Genomic DNA, 23,858 nt, shown 5'->3' on the forward strand with positions numbered 1-23,858 from the left:
ACAAATCTGAAGGATTATGACTGGGTGATGTACACTGGGATTGTTTTACAGTGTAACTGGAAAGTTAACAGAAAATGGAAGGCTTAAGCGTTAATTACTTGACAGGGAACTCTTCCCAGGCTTCAGCTGCATGCACATTTTGGGGACTAGAATATGCAGATCCATGAAATCCCATTCTCAAAAACTTGTTTTCAGGCCTAAAATTAGCAGGGTGCTTCAACTAATGAATTTTGTTTCCTTTATATATATATGTATTTTTTTCTTTGTTCTCTTTTTTTGTGTGTTACTCAGTTTACTTCTCATTTGTTTTGCACATAGCACCACCCTCTCCTGCCTTCTGTAAACAGACTTCAAAGAGCCTGGAAGATTCCTTCATCGGGTCATTTTTAACACCGACACCCACTTCCCTATTTAGATGTGTAAGGCTGCTCTCAGTGTAGAAGGAGGTTACGATACGGTTTAAATGGAAGGGAACCACTATCTGGTGGCAAAACTTTATTTAATCGCATTTATTTACAGCGATAAAGCGCATGAGGCTTAAAGACGTGCTCCCGATGGCTGGGCTTTGGCAGCTCAAACTTGCCCCGGCGCCTGTCACGGGTCAGGCTGGGCTGACCGATTCCCTCTTCCGCTCTCCGCTTTTCCCATCACAAACCCGGGGATCACATCACCCTCACATCACCCCACCCCACCGCCCCGCCCCCCGCGATGGCGCGGCCGCCGCCCCTCCCCGCGGCTGCTGCGGCAGCTCCGGCGCGGCGGGGCCCGCGCTCCGCCCCCGCCCCGGCCCCGCGGCCCCGCCTCCGGGGCGGCACCAACGGGCCCGGCGCGTCCCCGCGGCCGCGGCGGCCACAGAGGCGGCGGTGAGCGGAGCCTGCGGGAGCCGGCCCGAGGCACAGGTGGGTGCCGGGGCTCGGGCAGGGAGGCCCTTCCTTCCTCCGGCTGCCCCCGGGCGGGGAAAGCGAGGCCGGGATGCCCCGCCGGGCGTTGTTGCGGCTGGAGGCAGCGGGTCGGTCGGCCTGGGCATCCTGCCGGCCCTGGCGGGGCTTCGGGCGGCTACCCTCTCCCCTGCCCTCTCCCCTGCCCGCGCCCCCTACCCTCTCCCCTGCCCTTCCCCTTGCCCGCAGTCCCTGCCTTCCCTTGCCGCACAGCCCGGCTGTGGCAGTGGCAGCGAGCGCCGGGGTTGTTGAGCGCATCGTGGCTGGACAGTGCTTTGTGCAGGGGGCGAGAGGGAAGATCCGATGCTTGCCAGGTTTACCCTCGGGAAAGGCGTCCAGCGCGGGGGTGTTGGTTTGGGGTGTGAGCTGGTGAATGTCAGTGCCCCTCTGTGTGGTGCTGCTGCTGCTTTCCCTTTCACATTCGGGATTATATTTTTTGCCTCCCTTTGGCTGGCAGCTGCTGATGCAAATCTCTGCATTAGTGCCACTGCTTCACTAATACTTTCCCTGAGCTGGAATAATGAAAGCGGTAATAGGACAGAGGGATTTAATGACGTAGCAGAGCCTGCCTGGCAGCGGTGCAATAGCTACATATGAATATGAACTTTCAGATATTTTGTATTTCTTTTATATGGGCCCCTTTTCCCTCTTCCTCCCCCCCTGCCCCAATACTTGTTACTTTTTCTATTGATTAGGGTATCTCCCCTACCTTCAAGAAGCAAAACTAAAAGGAAATGTATCTTGTGAAGGGAGGGGAAGGAGACAAAACCCTTCAATACTTTTGTTGTCCCTCTAATTTGGTGCATAGTCTGGGGGGTGTTAGGGAATTGTTTATTTTCTGGATAGCTTTATCTGTATCTCTGCTGTCCTAGGAAGCAGATACTGGCAAATGCTTAGTGTACATACATAACATTGTGCTGTCATCATTGTATTGTTAGAAGTTGGATGAATGAATTCCTATTACAGTAAAATGAGCCTACTTCCATGAAGAGAGATGGAGAAAAAGTGGGGAGACAGTGAAGGAGATAAGAGGGGAAACAACATAATTGTTATAATTATAAGCATAAAGCCATGAAAATAGCTAAATTAGCTTTTAATGGTTTTAGATAGTTTCTGCTTTTCTGATAGCCTACTTTTCTGATAGCCCCAAATTTGGGTATGCCCTGATAATATTTGTTTACCTTATGTAGTAGGGCCTGTTTGTAAGGAGTTGGGCAAGTTTTAGTCTTTGGCCCTTTTCCATAGTTGAAGATGTGCAGGTGCACATTTGTTTATCTCTGAACATATATACAGTTGAAATACAGTAAGAGTTTACTTTAAACTCTAAAAATGTGGAAAATATAAAATTAGAGCCTAACAAACAAATTTGTTTTCCAGTCCTGCTGAAAGAAAGGATGCCAAGTCACATGAGATGTCAGTATAGAGTAGAGCTACTGCTGTTTTTCCATTATGATTTGTGTTCCCTCTCTGACATCAGAACAGTAGCACAGGGCAGCACTGTACATGACCTACCATATATCCTCCAGCTATTTCAAAAGTTCTCATTTTCAGGCATCAGTTTGTACTTTTCAATTGTTTGTAAAGTTTGCACCTCTTTATGCAGGGTCAGTCCAAAGGGGTCTCAGCCCTTCAAAGTGTCTCCATGAGGAGGGAAGCACTGTACAGGTGGGGAGCTGAGGCACACAGAGATGAAGGGAAATGTGGAAAGTCTCCTAGGAAACCTCAGGGAAAGGAGGAGGCAAGTCTTGAGGTATGATTTCAGGACTGCCTGAAAAGTCAATAGAGATGTCCTTTTTACTGCGCAACACTGACTCTTAGTTTCTCTCTTTAGCTGGTAGTAGCAATTGTATGGGTATGTGGTGAGTCAGATCACCCTGTTGATCCAGCTAGAAGTTATTTTAAAATAATAAAATATGAAATTTAAAATATAAAATTTAAATACTTATTTTGAAGCTGGTTTTAGTGATGTTAGTTTTCAGTGCTGAGACAAGGGCAAGATTTAGGGGAGTGGGGAATGTACATTTGGGAGGTTGGTGTGGGGACTGTGGTTGTACACTTCAACTGGCCCTGAAATAATTCTCCTGGACTCTTGGTTACCAGTCTGATACCCTGACTGTGGGGCTATTGGCCAGTCCTCCATTTGTTTGAAAATGAGGATTCATTACAGACAAGTTTTGAGTCTTTGGTTTGAATTTTTGATTTCACTTGCTCTCAAGAAAATAATTGGCCTTTTACAGAAACTTTGTGAAGTATTGCACCAAGTAAAGTCTCAACTATTTGAATATCAGAACCAAATGAATAGTCATCTCAAAGTCAAAGTCCTCATCTTCGAGTGAGTGTGAGTGGTGGTATTTTGGAGGGACCAGCAGCTTGGAAGATAAGTTTGACATTTGATCCTTTGACTCTCTGGCTGCTGTGAGAAGTCACAGTTTTTGGCACTGGCCTTGGCTAACTTGTAGTGGAAGTCAAATAGTTCCTAACAGCTTACTCTCAATCCTAAAATATTTCTGGAGATTTGGCTGGCAGAGAAATCACAATGCTCTTACTTTGTTGTAGAGCCAACCACATGCCGAATTTTGCTTTCTGATGTGGGACGTACAAGTGAATTGCACCTGTCTCCTGATTGACCAGACTTATTGTCCTGTCACCTGCAGGAATGTGGTCTGTCCCATGCAGCTGTGACTGTGGGGAAGTCTGGAACAAATGTGCTTATAATCAGACTTGGACAGAGTTTACACTCCTATTTACAGAACAAGCAGTGTCACGCTGCTCAGCAGAGTGCTCTGGAGTTCTCCCTCAGCTACTTGTCCAAATCAGGGTCATGGCTACTTATGGCTCCCTTTCAGGTCATGTGTCCAGGTTTCCTTTCCCAGGAAAAAGGAATATGCAAGGAGAGTGCTTGTCTATGTCTCACTTGATTGAGCTTGCCATACTGCAGTTGATATACAACCACAATGAGACACCTGCTTAAAATCAATGGGAGTTACACACCCTCTGAGATATAAGCCTTAATAACTTGCTAAAAACTACGTAGAAATCTTGTAGGAAAGTAGAGCCCTAAACTGAGGGCTCCCAAAGTCCTGTGCCATGTCTGCATGGCTCCTCTAGAGAAAGTAAATTCAGGTTCTGACTTTGCTCTGAGAAGTGCACAACTTTGGTGTGGAATTTACTCAAAAAAAGTACGATCAGAATTCATGGCAGTGACCTTGGTTTTGATTGATGTGGGAGCTAACAAATAGTTAAGATAAAAGCTTTCAGAAGTTCTTAATGATTTTCAGTTTCCAACCTGAAATTATTATTTAAAATATAAAGAGATTTTAATGTGACAATCACACAGCTTTAGTGACTGTACAATGTGTACTTACTAATAAACAAAAGTACCTCTTTTAAAAATAATAGAATGATAGTTATTATGAGCTTTTGTCTTTAAGAAGTCACTGTTACTATGCTTGTGGTACAGACTTGAAGGGCTAAGCTTAATTTTAAAAAAATCATCTAGGGAATCTTCATCTAAAATATTTCCTTCTCTCCCCTACATGTTTGTCATAAATCTTTTTTAGAACATAACCTCTGAAACTGTTTTCAATATGGTAAAGACTTAAATCAATAGTAAAATTCCATTAATTGCAGTAGAGGGAGTTGATGTTCGGTACTAAATTGCTTCAGTGTCAAGAAAATAAATGTTTGATATGCAGTAAAAGAGTGGCAATAAGCACTGACTTTGAATAATGTCATTCACTTTTTTTTTTTTTCTTTTTTTTCTGGTAAATGTGGAATAATTCTCTTGAAAGGACCACAGTCTGATTCCCAAATATAGTCTGGTCTCTCTCAAGCTTTACATCTTTAAAACAGAAGCCAAGGGCAGATCAGGTTTATAAAATTGTCATAGTTTCAGTGTTAGCAGCAGAGTTGCAATAATGTATTTTAAGTGAACGCTGGCTCATCAATTTTTGTCTCCCTTTCATAATCTCACAAGTTGTATGGAAGTTCTTAGGAGAAAGGTTGATTTGTTTTGTGCTTATGCCCACCACTTCAGTGGTGGACCAAGGTCTCATCATCACATCAGGTATTAAAAGTGTAACTGTCTATATGTGTTGTTTTTCCTTGTGCTAAGTGTTTGGTTTGTGTTATGTTTACCATTGCTGCAAATTTTTCTCTTCTGGCCTACAAAGCCAATGCAAAGTCATAACTGTAGAACCTGAGTAAATGGACAGAAAGGGACCTAAATGTTACATCCCTCCTACTGAATGAAATGATGCCAAAGTCCGTTCTGGGTGGCCAGACCAGCTAGCACCATCTGCTTACATCTGTTCTGTAAAGCTCTCTTAACCTCTAGAAGAAGGTGACTACTTATAAACTGGCCATGGGAGTAGTCCACAGTCCATCATCTCTCATTAGCTGTGCCTGGGAATTGTTGGGAGAGTGTTTATTGGCCTGAGCCTAAAAGGTACCAGAAGCAGATTTTGAAATTGAAATAGATTCAGTTGAGATGTCCAGATTGTAATGGTCAGCTCTGTGATGGGATATGGTTTGGTTTACTGTTTTGGTCACAGGAACAGCAACATCTTTCCCAAAGATTACAGTTGCCTGTTCTTAAACCAGTCCTAGTAGATATTTGTCCTTCTCAAAATTTTCTGCGTTGGAAATTCCATATCTTCCAGAGGCAGCGTGCTCCAGTTTTTAGTTAGCCTTGCAGCATGCTACCTAAATCAAGTGTCTGACATTAGAACATGTTGAATAGCACTTGTATCCCTTAGTAATTTGGATGTGTGTGGATATCTAATCTCTTATTCATTATGTTGTGGCACCTGAGGAGACAGTGGGTATTGCAAAAGGAAAAAAGGTCTTTAGTTCCTATGACTTTAAGTATTTTACTTTTTGAAAAGAAAAGAAAAAAAAATGAAAAGGTATGGGCAAGAGTTGAGCTGTAAAAAAACCCCCAAACAATCAAAATTGGGCCACAAAGAGCACAATTACTGACTTTTCCAGTGGAATTAGGACAGTCTAGTATACCTGTATGAAAGAAGTGGATTATCGAGATGGCAATGCATTTGATCTTACTGTGGCATGTAGTAGAGCAGGACTTTAAAGAATTAACTTTGCTAGGTCAATCTTTTCTAAGTGAATAAATCAATTAAGTAATAAGGGACGTACTTAGCTATTTATTTTTGACTTATTTTTCCACGATGATAAATTCTGAAAAATGACTGCTGTCTTTAGCAATCAAAAGAGTTGGAAATTTTCTAAACTTCCTGGTAGATGATGGTAGTTAAATTTACATTAAAAATTGTACTTTTATAATAGATGCATTATTTAGAGCTGTGAAATGTCTTCTGGCAAAGAATAAAACTCAAGCCATTTGAAAATCCTGACAGAAACAGTACAGACTGTTCTCTCTTGCTGCAAACTTGGATCAAAAGAATTCTGAATTTTCCCAGCACGAAAAAAAATATTCTATGCTATGTCCACTAGCATGGTATGAGAACAAGAGTTTTACTAAGTTGAGTATAATTAGACAGGCACAGGGGCTTTAGCCCATGACGTAAATTCATGTTTATTGCTGAAGTTACTGCTGCCTGGTCAGTAAGTGAAAGACTTCTTGGAGTGGCCAGAGTGAAGTGTTGCTCCAAAACCACATGCAGTCTCTCTGGGGTTTGAGGAATGTTGGTTTCCTGGAGTGCTGACATAGTATGGACTGACTTTAGGTTTGGAGTATAAACTTACAAACCTCAGACTCCAAACAATCTCAGCTTTGATTGGCATGTATAAAAGTTAGAATAAGGGGCCTACATCCATCAGAGTCTAATTTCTGAACTCTCCCCCATTTTAACTACAGCATCTTTTATTCCTTACATTTGAAATATAAACCATTTTTGTCAGGAAATGGGGTTTATGTGATTAGTCTCCTAGTCTGTCTCTTAGTTCTACAATGATTTTGTTGCACGTCAGGTTCAGCCCAGCTTCAAAGGAGTGTCCATCACCAGCAGTTTGAATGTGACACTTTCTTTATAAGGGATAGGAGATTTCCACTGTATGGAAGCAAGCTGTACTGTGCCAGTTGGCCTGGTCAGAGCTTGAGGATGGTGCCTAACTTTTTTAATTTGTGAGTATAAAAATAATTTCTGTGTCCTAAGATAGGGCAGGCAGTGCAGCTAAGATTTGTTTTGAACAAGAATATTTGCAAAATTCTCTGTTTATGATTTTAGGAGCCCTGCTGGTGTAACTTGTTAAGGGGATGCATCAGTCCTCATATTTGGATTGTCTGACCATAACTCTCCAAACAGTGGGGTGTATATACTGTCCCAGCAGCTCCTTCCCTGCCAAGGAAGTTATGGCTGTTTTACACCTAGAAATTTTGTTACTTCAGCAAACCAATCATTAATTGGGGTGAACTATACAGTGTAATTTTGAGCCTAATTGTAGCCATTGTTAAATTTAGTCTCAGCTCAATGAGAAATGTGTTTCTTATTGTGCTTTAGGCTGGAAAAATCCTCAGTAGAAACTGAAGTATTTTTCCACAGCACAGGGGTAATTTTAAAAGTTTCCTTACATCTGTCACCCTGGAGGCTCACTTCTGAACTGAAGTGTGTGCCTGTGTGGTGCCATCTTGTTAAAAAGTTTAGATGGTGGCCACCAAGATAATTAGGAGACTAAGAACGTTTGACTTAAAAGAAGAGGTGGAGAAAGCTAGTTTTGTTTAGTCTTCAGACTATTTAGTTACTTGTTAGGGGGTATAGAGGAAACAGCTGGAATATTAGGAGGCGCACAGTTATAGGACAAGAGGCAACGGCACAAGTTGCAACAAGGGAAATTCAAATTAGGTATTGGGAAGAAAATTTTCTCTGTGAGGACAGGCAAACATAGGAACAGGAGTGCAGGAAGGCTGAAAAATCTCTGTCCTTGAAGACACTGAGAACTCAGCTGGACCAAGGTTGTGGGCTGTGTGGTCCAAGTTGTCCCTGCTTCGGACAGTCCTTTGGACCAGGTGACCTTTAGAAATCTGTTCCAGCCTGTTGTTCTGTGACACAACAGAGAGTGTGGCCTGATTTTCAAGTGCCATTCCCTATGAAAGAGCAGTCAGGAAAGCATGTTTCTAATGTATAATAGGAGCCCAAAAGTGCTAATACCAGTTCAGTGCAGCAAAACTAAATATAATTGTCATGAAATTTTTATCTGTTGGCTTTTCAGTAGGTGGCACTTTCTAGGTGCCTGAATTGAGGGCTATGCAGCAAGGCTTCTCCAAACAGTATTTAGGGATTATTCTTCCATTAGTTAACATCTGTCCTGGTTTTGGCTGGGATACAATTAATATTCTTCCTCTTAGATGGTACAGTTTGGGATTTTGGATGAGAATAATGTTGGTAACACACTGATGGTTTAGGTGTTGCTGACCAGTGCTTACACTATGCCAAGGACTTTTCAGTGTCTCATGCCCTGCCAGTGAGAAGGCTGGAGGGGCAGAAGAAGTTGTGAGGAGACATAGCCAGGACTGCTGATCCCAACTGACCAAAGGTGTATTCTATACCATGTATTGTCATGCCCAGAATATAAACTGGGGGGAAAATTGGTCATGGGCTGCTGCTCATGTACTGGCTGAGCATCAGTCTGCGAGTGGTAAGCAGTTGCATTGTGGATCACTTGTTTTGTATATTGAAATTATTTTCTTCTTATTATTATTACCATTATTTATTACATTATTATTATTATATAATTTATTATGGTAATGATTATTATTTTCTTTCTTTTCTGTCCCATTAAACTGTCTTTATTTTAGCCATGAATTTTATCATTTTCACTATTCTGATTCTTCCTCCCATCCTGCTTGGGGTGGGGAGTTGGTTGTGAGTGAGTGGCTTTGTGGTGGTTCGTTGCTGACTGGAGTTAAACCATGACAACATCTTGTATAGTAAATACTTAAAAAAACCCTATAAAGTGGGAAAATAGTCTTTGACTTCAGTGCAGTGGAAAATTGGATCTGCTTAAAACCATTCACTTGTCCTGCCCTTAAAAGCCCGTGGAAATAATGAGAAAAGTATATTTGGTGTTGATGGCATAATAAATGATAGGAGATGTTATTCTGGAAGTAATGCTTCTCTCTTCAGAGATAATTGGAGATATTTAAGAGTTTTAGAGTCTAAAGTCTGACAGTGGTTTTGTAGGCAACTGATTTTAATGAACTTTTGAAGTTGTTACAATTTGCTGACTTACAAGATCTCATTTGCTTTTTTCTTTTAAAAGCTCTTTACAAACATGCATCAGCTGTAAATAAATCAGGTGGGAAATCCTGATTCTGTGTAAAATTGTTAATTTGTGAAAGAGGAGAATACCCTACTGCTAGATTCTCTGCCTCTCAAGTATCTCTAAAATACAAATCAGGGATCAGAATCTAATTTGTTCTGTCTTTTGCCTTTCAGGTCCAAACCATGAATTACGTTGGACAGTTAGCAGGGCAAGTATTTGTAACTGTGAAGGAGCTCTATAAGGGACTGAACCCAGCCACATTGTCAGGATGTATAGATATAATTGTTGTACGTCAGCCAGATGGAAATCTTCAGTGTTCCCCTTTCCATGTTCGCTTTGGGAAAATGGGAGTTCTACGTTCTAGGGAGAAAGTGGTAAGAAAATTGAGAATTTTTGTATATTTTGTTCGTGAGTTAGCTCTAATAGCATGAAGGTTACTGAATGTGCTGTGGTCTGCTAATCAAGGTTTTCTTTAGACACGCTTGAATTAAGGTAGGGTTCAATTAAAATGGTTGTTACTAATTCTTGCATTTCAGAGCATAATTTATGAGATATTGGCTATAACAAAAACCAAAAAAAACCGTGAAATCTGTAATGTTTATTTTCAAAAAGCAAAATTTTGAATGTGCTAATTTGAACCTATACTAGATTCTATTAGTGTCTGTGTATTAAAACCCATTTCTTTGACACGTTCAGTGATAATTACGAAAAAGGAGGTATTAGTAAAGTAATATTTTCAGATAATAGAATGTTGAGGTTAATTGAAGCTAGAAAAAGCAGTGAGGACCTTGAAATAAATGTAACCAGGCTGAATGACATGGCAATATTATATCAGATATGAATTTACCATTGAGTAATGCGTGGCAGATTATTTTAGGAAATAATTTGTAACTACATGCAGTCTGGGTTCTAATGTAGCCATAATTGTTCAGCAGAAAGATTCTAAAGTCAACCTGGATATTGTTCAATTCTTACATGGATCAGAAATAAATTCCAATATTTAGGATGGGTAAAAGTTGAAAATGTAACTGTGCAATACTGTGTCCTGAAATACAACATAAATGTAGACTTGTCCAAATTTCCAAAAAATTTACAATGGAGTTGGTGGCAAGAACATTTATAGGCAAAGAGAGAGAAGAAATGGAGATAATTAAGGCTGTACAGTGATGTGATAAATGTGTGGAAGAAATAGACACATGAATTGAATGTAAAATGATTTTTCTTATTTTTACTTCTCATAGTGTGCAGAGAAGTCTGTTTAATGAATTTGAAAGACAGCTTATTAAGAATTTGCATTTGGAAGTACTTCTTGCACAATTCAAAATTAGGCGATGAATTAAAAGACCAAACAGATTTGTGTGGCAAGTGAAGCATTCAGAATTATATTTAAAAATATTCAATGTCTGTAAACCTTTCTGAATAAAGGAACAAAACAGCAATGAGCTGAACAAGTTAGGAAAACATTTCTGTAATTGATTGCCTTGTGAAGGGGTAAGAAAAGAAACAGAGAGGTTTACTGTTTTATGTTTATTGTAAGGTTTCCTACACTTCCCTGAGAAGAGTTTGCTCAGTGACAGCAGAAGGACAGCTGAACAGGAACTGTGTACCTAAAATAACTTTCTTTTCATATGAGAATATACTTATTTTCTTCCAGGTTGACATAGAAATTAATGGAGAGGCTGTAGATTTGCACATGAAACTAGGAGACAATGGGGAGGCCTTTTTTGTGCAGGAGACCGATAATGATCAGGTAAGAGTCAAAAGTACTTTTAATTCATTAAAAATTCAATACATAGCTCTTCAGAGTCAGTTTTGATTTTAGGAATTTTGTTGAAAAAATATACTTTTACCCATTTCATAATTTTGAAAGTTTCTGGACAATTTTCAGCTATGGAGATTAAATGCTATGCTCTTATTTTGGGATTTCTTTGAGTTGCTGAGATTTGAAAAAATCTAAAGTTAACATGTAACTGAAAAATAAACCATGCATACCAGTGTGTGAACAGAAATGGCATGTACAGAGTTCACATGCTCCAAAGTTGTGTGCAACAGATTAATGTCCAAGGATCTGATTTTTTGTGGAAATCTTTAATTTGAACACATGCACTCAGACAGACTGCCAGTAAAAGTGCACATGCTCTGTAAACATCTGTTCACAGGTTAATTCTGGTACTCACTGTAAACATGATCTCACAACTATTATTCGTGTGGAAGTATATTTAAGTGAGAATGTCTGCTTTTAAGCTGTGGTTAAATACTAATGTATATAAGTTATGGTCACATTAATTTTGAGTAGTCCACACCTAATGTAACATAAGAAAATTTTGCAGGAATTTCTCCTCAGATATCCCCAAAAATTTTTGTCCATGTCCAGAGCAGGATGAGTTTTCAAATTCTTATATTGAGTATGATATTACTAGTTTCAGGTGAGAGCTGTGTGCATGTGCAGTATTCATTTCTATATCTTTATTTTAAAACTTTTATGTGGCAACAACTGTTTGGTGACTGAAAATTGCTGGAAATACTTCCATGAGTATTTGGAGATGTGTGTATATATATGATTGAATAGCAGGATGTTTTTGTGACCTAGTTATAAACCACTGACCTGTCTGACTACTATGTGTCATCTGAGTTGTGAGGGGGAATTGGATTTTACAAAATGCTCAGGTTGTAAACTAAGATTTTGTTTCTGCTCTGTGTCTAGCATGAGGTGGATAGAGACTCATGCCACAACCTGGCCAATGTTAGATGCTCAGAAGATGCTCTTTATTAAGAGTATTGTTTCTGGCTTGTCTAAGGAGATGCAGCTGTGGAACAATTTCCATATGCCATAGAAGCATGCTGAGCTGAGGAATAAATGACTTATATTTTGGTAGTTGTGCATAGGTTTTAGAACCAGTTCTATGACTGGTTCATGGTTTGAATTTTTTCTTTTCCAGGAGGTAATTCCTTATCATCTCTCCACATCTCCCATTCTGTCTGAGGGAACTGCTTTAATGGAATCTCAGCTGAAGAGGAATTCCATAGACAGGATAAGAAACCTGGACACGAGTGCATCCTCACAATTACCAACCCAAGCCCATGGATCCCAGCCTTCTACTGAAACACCTCCAGTCTCTAGCTCTGTGAAAAAAAGGAGGAAGAAGAGGAGGAAGTCTACCCATAAAATAGACAGCTTAAAAAGAGAAGACACACATGGAGACACTTCAGAAGATGAAGACATGTTTCCTATAGAGATTAGCTCAGAGGAAGAAAAAGAACCATTGGACAATTCAAGGTATTGCATTGGAATTAAGATATGTAATGGAAACCTGTGTTAATGTTCCATGCTATGACTTCCAGCAGTAATTTCTAAGTTAGAACACATGGGTGATGAACATGTTACTTTAAGAAAAAAGCTTTAGGCTAGAGAGCTATTGGGAATGTAGTAACAAAAGTAATGAAAATGACATTGAAAACATAAGAAGAATCCTCTGTGGTGTTGTGAACTAGAAGGTTTGAAATATAACATTTCTCTATCTCCTTTTAGTTCTTCTCTGCAGTAGGGTTTTTTTATTATCTGATGTATATGACAATTCAGTATTCAGATATACTTTTTAAATGTCACATCTTTCCCCATACTTAGGATCCCTGTTCCAGATGTGTTTGTTGATGATGTTTCTGACATAAAGACTCCTGCAGTTTCTGTGCTTTCTCAGTCTGCACCTTACTCTCGTTCAGATGGAGAATGGTCACCTCTTCAAAGGTACTTTTTCTGATACTAGAATCCTAGGTAGTACCTTCATCTTCTTTTTTCCATTAATGTCTTCTATGCCAGTGTAAGTGAAGTCATACTAAAAATTTTGATATCAAACATGGTCACTGACCACTGTTAGATGCATTCTGTAATTGCGTTCAGATAGTGTGCCAAAACTTCAGGTAAGCTTTGTCCTTGATTCAGCAAATGTATGCATACAAATGCAGGTCTACAAATTCTGAAAAATATTTTTATCTGTTAATGTCACTGTTTGTTTATAAATACTGTTGAGAGGATGAATGTTTTGTGAAATGTGAATATTTGCCTGATGCACACATCTTGTAAAGACTTTAGTGGATAAAGGTCTATAAGTCTTTAGTACTCTGAGTGTAATAAAGATTGGAATTGATGTATAAAAGTAAGATTTTTTTAACGAATAAGAATATGAGCTTTTCATGTCCCTTTTAGTATAGACATGGAATATTTATTGTGAAGAGGACACATACAGTAATTTGCTTGCTTTTTCCTGTATGTGTATTTGTGTGCATGTGTATACCTTTCATGTCAAATCAGAGCATCTCGGATCTCCTTTCTTGTCTGTGGAACCCTGGCAAAAAGGGGCAATTTTTGCTTAATGTGCATTGCATTATAATTCCAATTATATTGTGTGTGTGCCCCCGTGCACGTGTGCTCCACATCCTCCATGCAGACTGCTAGAGTACAGCAATATTAACAAGACCTTATGCTAAGAAGTCTAATCTCAATATCCTGCCTCTGTAGTTGAGGGGCAGAGGAAGGGACTGTGAGGAGATTATTTCAGAGCAAGGGCTCAATTTAAATGTTTTGAATTGCACTCTGGAAGAAACTTTCTCCTCTGCCTGTAAAGCTTAATGTGATTAACCTCACTAGTCTGATGATAGCATATGTCAGTGCTCTGTCCTTTTGATGGCTTTTGGAACTGCGTGCTCTGTTTGTTTCTTGATTGCAGTATTCTGGATTTTGAAAACTCTAGATGTAAATTCAGCATTCATGTAGCTAATGCACAAAGAGTTTATGTTAATCAGCACTGTTTTTCTTTCTCCCAACGTGCTTTGCTGCCCAGTAAGCCTATAGATTGTGCAGGGCAAACCTCTCTCCTCACTGTTCCAGCAGATGGAGGCCTATCTAACTCTTGTCCTCAACAATCTTCCCACTTTTCTCTTCCAGACAGGTAGAACGGTTGTCCTCTTTTCTGGACTGCTTTTTACTCCTTTTAACACATTAATACACTTTTAACACATTAATACTCAGTGAACTTCGTTGAATTTATAACTGTACTTACTGCTAACCCAGATGCTTTGAAAGTGACATTGAAAACCACTTCCTCTCCTTGCTTCTTTGTGGGCTTTGACTGGAGGTAAGTTACCTTGTTGAATCATCCATTCAGTGAGGATGGCTGATATAACCTGGGTTAAAACTCAAGTTGATTAAGATGATAAAAACACTAAAAAGGAAGAACATAACTAGTGAAAACTTATATTCCTCTGAAGATTGACATTTCCATGTAGCTTTTTACAGTCAGCGTATATTTTAATGATATTTTTATCCCGTGGTTTTCCTGAGTTGTTTGTTTGTGCATAGGTTGCAAAAGTAAAAGCAAAACAAAAGCCTCAGAGATTAAGTGATCAATAAGAAATGAAAAGCTTGTAATGGGAGGAACCCAGTGCCAAAAGAAAACTCCTCTTCCTTTGTTCCCTGGTTTGGGAGAGGGGAAGAGTTTCTGTGTGTTGAATTGGACTGGGGGAGAATGTTGCAGAATAAAGATGACACAATAGGTAAGGCATCCTGTCAGAGGTTTAGGAGATTAAGACTTAAACCTTCTCTGTAGGTAGGATTCCTCTGAGGGTGGACTCTTTTCTACAAAGGTAAAATTGGATACAGACACTTTTTGTGTTATCTTAAATTTGAGAAGTCTCAAGATTCTGCAGTCAGGCCCTTTCTCTCCATTAAGTCAGGGGAGAGAGGTCACAGCAACTCAGTTAAAAAATTTAAAGTAGATGTCTGAATATGACCTCTACAAATCTCCATTAATGCTGGGAAAGCTTTGAATAATAGATCAGGCTAAATTGCTCATTCATTATCTCAACACAGTTGCCCTACTAGGTGCCTAAGGCTGTATCAGAACTGATAATCTTGAGGTTTTCTCAGCTTCTAGGTCTGCCCCCGACTGTGTTGCAGCACCAAGTCAAAGCGAGATCCTGGGATATTCAAAGCTCTTTGCCTTAGTGTTTTCTATTGCAAGGAAGGGCAGTTGCACAGGTTGGAATGGAAGAGTAGCGTGCTCTGGGTTGCTTCATGGACTTTCCTCTGGAGTTCACCTACCTTAGAGTCTGGATAGCTAAAGTGCTGTAGTAACTTGTCTGAGCTAGGCCTTCTCTGTGTCTGCAACTGTTGAAATAAATGCTTGGTGGGTCTTTCAGCAATTTTTTCCTTCCATGTGAAATAAGAAACTCTATTATGTTGACCTAAGAGGAGGTTTGGAGGCTCTCAGTTGTTGCTGTGAGCATGCTGTGTACATGGCATAGGCCTCTTTCCTTCTGACTATGTTTTCACAGGTTATTTGTCATCAGTCAAGATGGGACTTTTTCTCAGATTACACTTATGCTTTCTCAGAGATCTTTTTTCTTCCAGTGGAAAACACTGCAGAGGTCATCATGGTTTGCTATTGCAGAACTGCCAACTACAGGCCAAGTTCCTTGTTCTTTGACATTGAATTAGATTAAGTGCAATCATAGCTTGTTAAGGAATACATAGGATTGTGACACAAGCATTCATCGTTTATGGGATGTGAATCAGAGATGCTGATCTAAATGACTGAAGTCTCCCTTCCTGCTTGAGCAGTGTTGCCAGGATGGGTGGCTCTAGTTTGATCTGAAATATCTCAGCAATCTTTGCAAAGCTAGGGAATTTCAGCTGGGCTGGATCAGTCCCTAACTTAAGGGCAGAGGAACTGCAAGAGATAGTTCCACCCAAGACAAACCCAGATGTGTGCATGGATCATCAAACAGCCTTTTCCAGCAAGAGCCTTCACAGAGCAGAACTCTGCCTGCTTTAACATACATGCACGTGCAAGTGCCATAGTTCTGGTACTTGCATGTCTATGTCTGGGAATGTAAATCATGGTGCTCTGTAACAGCCTGGGCTCTTCCCTACTCAGCTGTGTGTACAAGGGAACTGTACTTTCCATGAAAATTATGGAAAAGACCAGGTTTCTCTCCACCCCAAATCAGTATTCTCACTGCAAAATGCAGAGGTTCTAGCTGAAATGGAAACAATACCTCTGTTCTCTCAGGTTGGCTAATTGAACCTGCCTAAACACACTCCAAAAGCCAGACTGGAGATTTTTCTAAGGTATTCTGAAGGTTGAAATGGCTGTAGTGCACAGATTAGGTAAGTCATGAAGTGACAAGACTTCTTTAAAAAGGTGTTTTTGACTTAAAGCAGCAGTAGGAGCATTATTGCCTGCTGAGATTTTCTGAAGTGCCCAGGGTCCTGATTTCCAAAGTTTCAATGCACCCTAAGCATGGAAAATACTGCAAATCCTACAAAACTTTCAGTGGGAGATGTAGAAGTTTTTGAAAAACCCACTAGGAGTTTCTTGAATTCCTAGAGCTTGAAAATACTTAAAATTGCATTGTATTTATTCCTTCATCTGTCAAATTGTAGGTTATACCCTAAGGACTGATAAAAACTTGAAATTCTTAGGACCTAAAAAGATCTGCCACAGCGGTATGGCTTATAAGTTTTATAATTTAATTAGGTAACATAAATATCTGTAGCTAAAAAGTCATAGCATTTGTCCATATTCAAAATGTATCTTATTGCAATATAGGTGAAAACAGTGAATAAAGTAGATAATTAGATTGATGTTATTTCAGATGTGAGTGTGAGTAATCATTTTGCTGTGACCAATGAACTCCCTACCAGATAGCTCTACATAACTGCCTTTCATTGAAAGAGGGAGACCTTAGAGTAGTAACTAAAAGGGAGAGGGACTTTTCACAAGGGCATGTAGGGACAGGACAAGGGGCAATGGATTTGAACTGAAAGGGGGTAGGTTTAGGTTGGACTTTTGATAAGAAATTATTCAGTCTGGGGGTGTTGAGGCACTGGAACAGGATGCCATGAAAATTTGTGGACTTCTCATTCCTGGAGGTGTTCAAAGCCAGGCTGAATGGGGCTCTGAGCAACCCAGTCTCCTGGCATGTGCCCCGCGGGGTGGTTGGAGTAGATGATCTCTAAGGTCCCTTCCAACCTAAACCATTCTATGATTCTGTGATTCTACCTTCATTAGGTTAGGAACTTCATGAGATAGGAAGCCTTTTGTGTTTGAGAGTGAAAGTAACTCAGTCTGGACCTTTGACTTCGGAATGTTGTGGATTCTTTTGTAGCTTTTGTAGTTTTTAAATTGGGATTGGATGAGTATACCAACACAAGTTATGGCCCAGACAAAAAATAATGGGCTTTGTTTAGGGGGTTCTGAGTGACATTCTATGACTTATGTTAAGCAGAAAGACAGAGCAGATAATCGGAATTTTTCCTGTTGCCCTTAAAATCAGTGAATCCTTGTTTATTAATGACTGACTTGACATCATGTTATTGTCTTTACCACATTAAAAATATGCTACAAGCTGATAATTTACTAATTAATTATTAAATAGTTTATATTAGGTAGTTCTCAAAACAAATAGTTAACTGTATTTGAACTGAAGGGATCAAATTCTCTGTGTAGGTCTCCTGCTGTTCTCCATATAAACATGAACAAGTTAGTATAAAGGAGTCAACTGGATTACTTAGACTAATTTATTACTTAGTCAGGATGACGTGTCTTGTTGATGCAAGTAATTTCTGCACTTCACATCCACTATAACAATACTAACAACTATTCATCTACTGCTGCTGGTACCATCCACATTGTTTTTTCCATACAGAAAACCAAAAATCCTCCAGAAATGTTCATGTCCAGTGTTCTTGTTCCATCTCTTTCAGCTTCTCAAATCCTACTTCCTTAACAGCACTTACTATAAAATGGATGAAACCTCTGAATGCCAGTATCAGAGGATCCTGAACTGTTTAACCATTTTGCCATCCTTTTATACTTTCAGTTGGCTCATGATTATTTCAATCTTCAGTGCTTTGTGTTGGTGGATATCAGTTTTGAAAGTGCTTAGTGCATTGTGGTTACTTTTGGTTTTGTAACATTTTTTGTTTTTCTTTAGCCAATCGGATTCACGCCCTCCTACTCCTCAGAGTGACTCGGAATTAGTTAGTAAACCTATGGACAGAAGTGGGCTGAAGGATAATCCCCACATGCACTGGGCATGGGGAGAGCTACCCCAGGCTGCAAAGGTATACAACGTAACTTGTTTAATTCCTGCTAGCATCTATTGTGCTTTAATGGGGCACATCTACTTATTCTACTGCAAACTGCTGAAGAGGGAATGGATCCTTGTTTTACATAAAATTACAGTTTTTTATGTAAGAGAATTGCATCTTACTCGTTAGGAGGTATTGGATCTTACGCCATGGATGTTCTCAATACTGATGATATACAGTAGAAAATTAAGAAGCACCTAAGACTTAGTCTTGTAAAAGTTACAAGTGTAAAAACAAGATAAAATCAAACCCAATGTCCTTTGGTAAATCATTGAAATTCATAAATGGTCTTAAGATGGAAATTAGGTGCTTGGTGTTTGCAGTATGCATCACAAAAATTAAAATGTGTTCCTTGAGTACATAAGCATCCAGAAACACCTGTATTTCTGCATGCCCAGACGTGCTGTTCTCTTGGCTAAGAGGATTGGCTTGGTGCCATTTGGCCCAGTTAGGTGGTGGGATCTGCAGTGTCCCAGCAGCACTGTCTCCTGTGCTGCACAGTGACTGTGGCAGCTGCGTACACTGCAGTTCCCTCAGGTACTGTCAGCTCCTTGGGATGCCTGTGGAGTCAGAGCATCGCTATGGGAAAGGGAAAATGGGAGTTATTATGCCTGCCCTAGGGTGTGAGAAGTAAAGGTCAGGTTTCAGTGGAATACTGCAATTGTGGGGGCCAGGATGGTGCAGGGTTTGGCCCTTCCTGCTGAAGGCTGGCTTCTCTGCAGACAGGAATGCAGGAGAGATGGGGTCACACACACAGTATAAAGAAAAAAGAAAATCCTGCTTTGCAGGCCAGGGCAGTGGGTATCTTGCTCAGAAAGAAGGCTTCTGTGTTCTGGCGATGGCACCAGAGTTATGGCACTATTATAATTTATCTTTAATTCACTGTTTGTAACTAGTGACAAAAGCAGGGACGGGAATCCTGAATTCTTAGTTTCTTCAGAAGAGTTCTGGTCTCTTCTTTAACAGGCCAAGGATGAGCTCTACCATCAGCTCTGTGTTATTTTCCTCCTCATGTGTATTAGAAGAAAATTGGGAGCCATTTTCTGCTCATAGAGAACTGATTTAAGTGCACAGGTCCATGCAGGAGTTTCAAGTTGGCATTTGTAGTCTAGAATTTAGGGTTTCCCAGCAGATTTAGGCATATCTTTTTTATTCCAGTAACACAGCCTGGTGTGTGTTGCAAATCTGATTTCTGGAGGCTTTTACCTCTGAAGTCCCTGTCTGTGTCCTTAGACAAGCTATTCTGAGTTGATCTGGCCATACCTGAACTGGGAGTTATACTCTGGATGCTGTTGATCTTCATGTAAGAGTTGTTTGTTTGCTATGACGTGAAGGTTATAGCATCTATACAGCTGCTGCTGTAGTTCAGCTCCCCTCTGTAAGAACACTTCCTATCCCACACTCAGAGACGATCTGAAATTTTTCCTATAAAGTGATTTAAAATCTAAATCTGGGGTACAGATGAATGACAGTGTCCTGGTGCCTGAGAGCATTCTGATTGTGCAAGGACTTCAGTCTACACTGCTTTCTCCTTCCTGTTTGTCAGGGTTACCTCCTGAAGGAAAGCCAAGATTTTCACAGGAAGGGAGGAAGGCAGGGTGGGAGGTGGGATGTGCAGGTGAGTGGAAAATGAAGACTGTAGAGCAGATTGCAGAACAAATCTTTCCTGGCCCCAAGATGCAGATGAATTTTGTGCAAGCAAACACACAGCAGAAAGGTCATTTGTGCACTGTAGTCTCCATCTCAGTTAGTGATGGCTTTCTGCTGTAGGTGGTTATCTTGAGAATCTCATCTCACTGGAGTGAACTGAACAGGTTAAACTCTGGCTGTTGCATTTTTTAAGAGCTTTTCTTTATAATAATCTGTTTAATTTTCCTCACAGGCCAGTTCTTTGCTCAAAGCAAAGGAACCCAGCGTAGTGGATGTAAATCCTTCTGAAAGCACTCACTTTCGGGTCATCCAGAGCTCTCCTATAGAGGAGCTTAATACAGTGTCTCCTTCGCCTGCCCTTGGACAAGGAGATGCAGCAACTGCTGATGAAAGTGAGCCCTTACCAGTTGAGACAAATAAGCCAGAGACAGAGTCGCCAGGAGCAGCTGTACCACCGTTGCCTGCCAATGAAGAAATAAAACAAGCTGCAGCTTGCTCAACCCAACCAACTGGCAAGACAGATTCCCCTTCAAGAAAGAAAGGTAAAGCTGTTGATTCTGCACTTTTACATATATGATTTTGTCTTCAAATTTCATGGTGGTAAAGCACCTCATTGCCATATAAATTAATCTGTGCCCTGGAGACACTTTCAGGTCTGGAAGGAGCTTTCAAAACCTGAGTTGTGCAGCAGGCTGTTCACAAGAGATATGTATTAGAAGATTCTCCTTGGTCTGGAGTTCTTGGCAGCTCTGTGCATATGAGCAAGACTGTGAGCAAAACTTGCTTCAGTTTCATTCATGTTTGATAGATTCAGGGGTTTCACTCTGTAGATAAGCACTGTGTAGATCTGCTGGTTCACCTGAGTTATATGTTGCTGATAACTGTGGAAACTCTGCTCTGGTAAAACACTGTAGTATGTCTTTTGCACAAACAGCAGTTTTGCCTTAAAATGAGGTGCTTTTGTTTTACATGAGCCTTTTCAGTTCTGTTTGGTAAATATCGTGTCCTGAATATGTGAAATATAACTCCATCTACTTTTCTACTTCCTAATTTCTGGGCTCTATATTAATGATATTTTATAACAAGTGTTACAATCTTCACATGAAATTTATTTGCTTACAAATTATCTGTTTTAGAGCACTCATTCTATAATTATATAAGCATTATATAAGTCTAGTTTGTGCAGCTGCTTTTCAATCAGTAAACATTCAAGTTTCTTAGCTTCTTCCCCATGCATTCCACTGTCTCTGAAAACAAAAAAAACTGATGTGTTAGTCTGCTTACTATTAAGTATTTGCATAACTTTTTTCTAATTACTTTTCTGATGTTTGGTGTTGAAAATTGGGATAGTGAGAGGTTGTGCATTTGAGAATCAATTCCAAATTAGTTTTTGGCCACGCAGCGGTTACTTGTCTAGATGTACTAGCAACAACAGGACAGTGATGGCTCTGTGTGTTCGTCCTTGTGAGACTTAAGAGCGTTGTCTTGTCCCCTACAATGGTGCATGTGCACAGACAGCACATCAGTTGTATGTGCTCAGCAGTGAGTTGTCTCCTAACAAGCCAGTTATAGTGTGTTAGAGACTATAGTCTAGTCTGTTATTTCCCTTTTGCAAGGAGGGATTGAAGATTAGGAGATTAAGTGCTCTGACTGCCATACTGTGACAGTAGGCCTATGCAAATACTTAGAAGGTTTTCTTCTTGCTGTTTTCCTGCAGTGACCACTGACTTCTGATTCCTAGTGATCTTGTCTGGCATAGGGAGTCTTCAGCATGTCTCAAAACTAGTCCTCTACTGTCCCATTTTGTGTATTCATAGTTTGAACAACCTGTTTTGAAATTTTTGGCAGTACCATTCTGTACAAATACAGTTTACAAACTGTTATAACTTGTCTGATTTCTCAATCTTAAAATGAATAGTTAAACAGTAATAACAGCTCTGGATTGTTACTCAGAAAATCTTAATAGGCTGATTTGTGCTGTTCTTTACAGACAAACGAAGCCGGCATCTTGGTGCTGATGGTGTCTATTTAGATGACCTCACTGACATGGATCCAGAAGTTGCTGCACTTTATTTCCCCAAGAAGTATAAGTTCTTTTCTTATATTTTTACTTTCTAAAGAGCTCTTGACACCTTCCATATTTAGATCAAACTCATTGCCAACCAGATAAGACCTCTTTTTCAGAGTCCAAGCAGAGATGAAGGTAGAAGGAAAATAAAACCCTGTAGAGAGGAATATTAGAGCTTTTGGAAGGTGCTGCATTTGGGCCTGAGAAGTGTGCTTGCAGCTTGTTTTCTGTTTTGGTCAATTAAGCATCATATATTGTTTGTAGATCGTTATGTAATATACACTGATATTTGTGAGTGTTACTCATGTCTTTGGAGAGCAGTTGGCTTTGGGTTATATTTATCCCCATGTCCTGGCTTATTACCATGAAGAACATATCTTACTGTTAACAGTATTAGCAGAAAATTTTTGCTCTAGTGTTGCTCTACTGTGGGTGATCACCTATAAATATGAATGTGAGAAAATAATTTCTGGCAGATGCATGACAGAGTTATATGTGAAAATATTGCACCCTGAGCATACAATTTCCAACTCATTCTGATCTTTATTAGATCCTCTTGTAACATTTATAGCTTCTCTTTCCACATCATACTCTAGTCATTTGACTAAAGTCATCGAGCAATAACTAAAGTAGCTTGTGTATTTTATTTTTCTTATTTGCTTGCTTAAAGTCAGCTGTTGTAATATTAACATTTCAATAAAACTGAAAAAGATTAGTAATATGGAGAAAATGTCAGATTGAAAATTTCTTAAATGCATTCTTATAAATCTGGAGTGAAAAGCAGTTTGATGAGCTTGAATTTTGTAATAATTATCTCATCTATACAAAAATTTTAAGTGAGCATAATGATTTATTGTTTCTTTAAATTTTAATCCTAGTAGTTTATATGTAGAGTGTTTTATTTATAGATACATGACACATAAATACACAAACATACACATTTTTGTTTGGGTTTAGCTATCAGTTTATATAATTAAACATATTAGTTTATTGTTTAATTTACATTATTCTTGTTCCCATGTGCTGTAAAATTTGAATGAATTTTTTTACTTTCTTTTTTTTTTAATCTTAGTATGCACCAAATGTTATACAGTGCTTGTCAAAGGGAGTGAATTTGGGAAGGAATACATGAAGACTGAATTCCTGATTTTTCTTTTCCAGTGGGGATAATGTCCAAAGTAAGAGCACGAATGACACGGGGCCGCGGTCAGCCAGCCACTCTCCACAGTCTGTTGGGAGCTCAGGTGTTGACAGTGGAGCCGAAAGCACCTCGGATGGAATTCGGGATTTGCCCTCCATTGCCATTTCTCTCTGTGGAGGCCTTACTGACAACAAAGAGATAACCAAAGGTACAGAATGATTTTCTGAATTGCAGGCATTTGCTGGCAGCCAGGTTTGAGCATCGAAGCCTGAGGCTGCGGAGCCCTCCTGTGGCTGTGCTCAAAAACGTGTTGAGAAGATAAATACTGGCCATGTAATAATCAGTCTTCTAGAACTTTTTATGCTTAGAATAGTAGACTTATATAGAATTTACTATTTTTAACATGTTTTAGTAATCCACTACATACAAAAATGTTTGAAAGTATTTTATTGGTATTTTTATTTCCTGATAGTGCTATGTTTTGTATCACAATAGTGTTAGTGGTGCTTTTGCCACTTGGTATAGTATATAGCTAGGAAATTCACAGCTGTCGTCAGGAATGAAAAGGTGGTCTGTAAATGGGGACACGAGGATAGAGAGTTGGAATACTTAACATGAGTTCCTGTCCCAACTCCAATTTCTTGTGTAACTTTTAAGTACATCACCTAC

The 23,858-nt window shown here is 39.7% G+C and overlaps 1 protein-coding gene across 4 annotated transcripts in view; it reads left to right on the forward strand.

Annotated features, from left to right (window-relative positions):
* Positions 1-819: 819 nt before the first annotated feature.
* The window catches only part of LPIN1 (lipin 1), a 46,518-nt gene continuing 23,479 nt past the window's right edge, over positions 820-23,858 (forward strand). For 3 of the 4 annotated variants that reach the window (XM_039386946.1, XM_039386947.1, XM_039386948.1), the window contains exons 1-9: positions 820-899; positions 9,353-9,553; positions 10,834-10,929; positions 12,119-12,456; positions 12,805-12,924; positions 18,174-18,303; positions 20,213-20,522; positions 21,971-22,064; positions 23,210-23,397. In XM_039386946.1, coding sequence (XP_039242880.1) covers positions 9,362-9,553; positions 10,834-10,929; positions 12,119-12,456; positions 12,805-12,924; positions 18,174-18,303; positions 20,213-20,522; positions 21,971-22,064; positions 23,210-23,397 — 1,468 coding nt within the window. In that variant the 5' untranslated portion in view covers positions 820-899; positions 9,353-9,361. Of the gene's footprint in view, positions 900-9,352; positions 9,554-10,833; positions 10,930-12,118; positions 12,457-12,804; positions 12,925-14,017; positions 14,126-18,173; positions 18,304-20,212; positions 20,523-21,970; positions 22,065-23,209; positions 23,398-23,858 lie in introns of all 4 variants that reach the window. The other variant, XM_027722035.2, reaches the window with a different exon arrangement.

The sequence above is a fragment of the Pipra filicauda genome, unplaced genomic scaffold (assembly GCF_003945595.2).
Source record: "Pipra filicauda isolate LSUMZ 115617 unplaced genomic scaffold, ASM394559v2 scaffold518_size375886_pilon, whole genome shotgun sequence".
Taxonomy (NCBI): Eukaryota; Metazoa; Chordata; class Aves; order Passeriformes; family Pipridae; genus Pipra; species Pipra filicauda.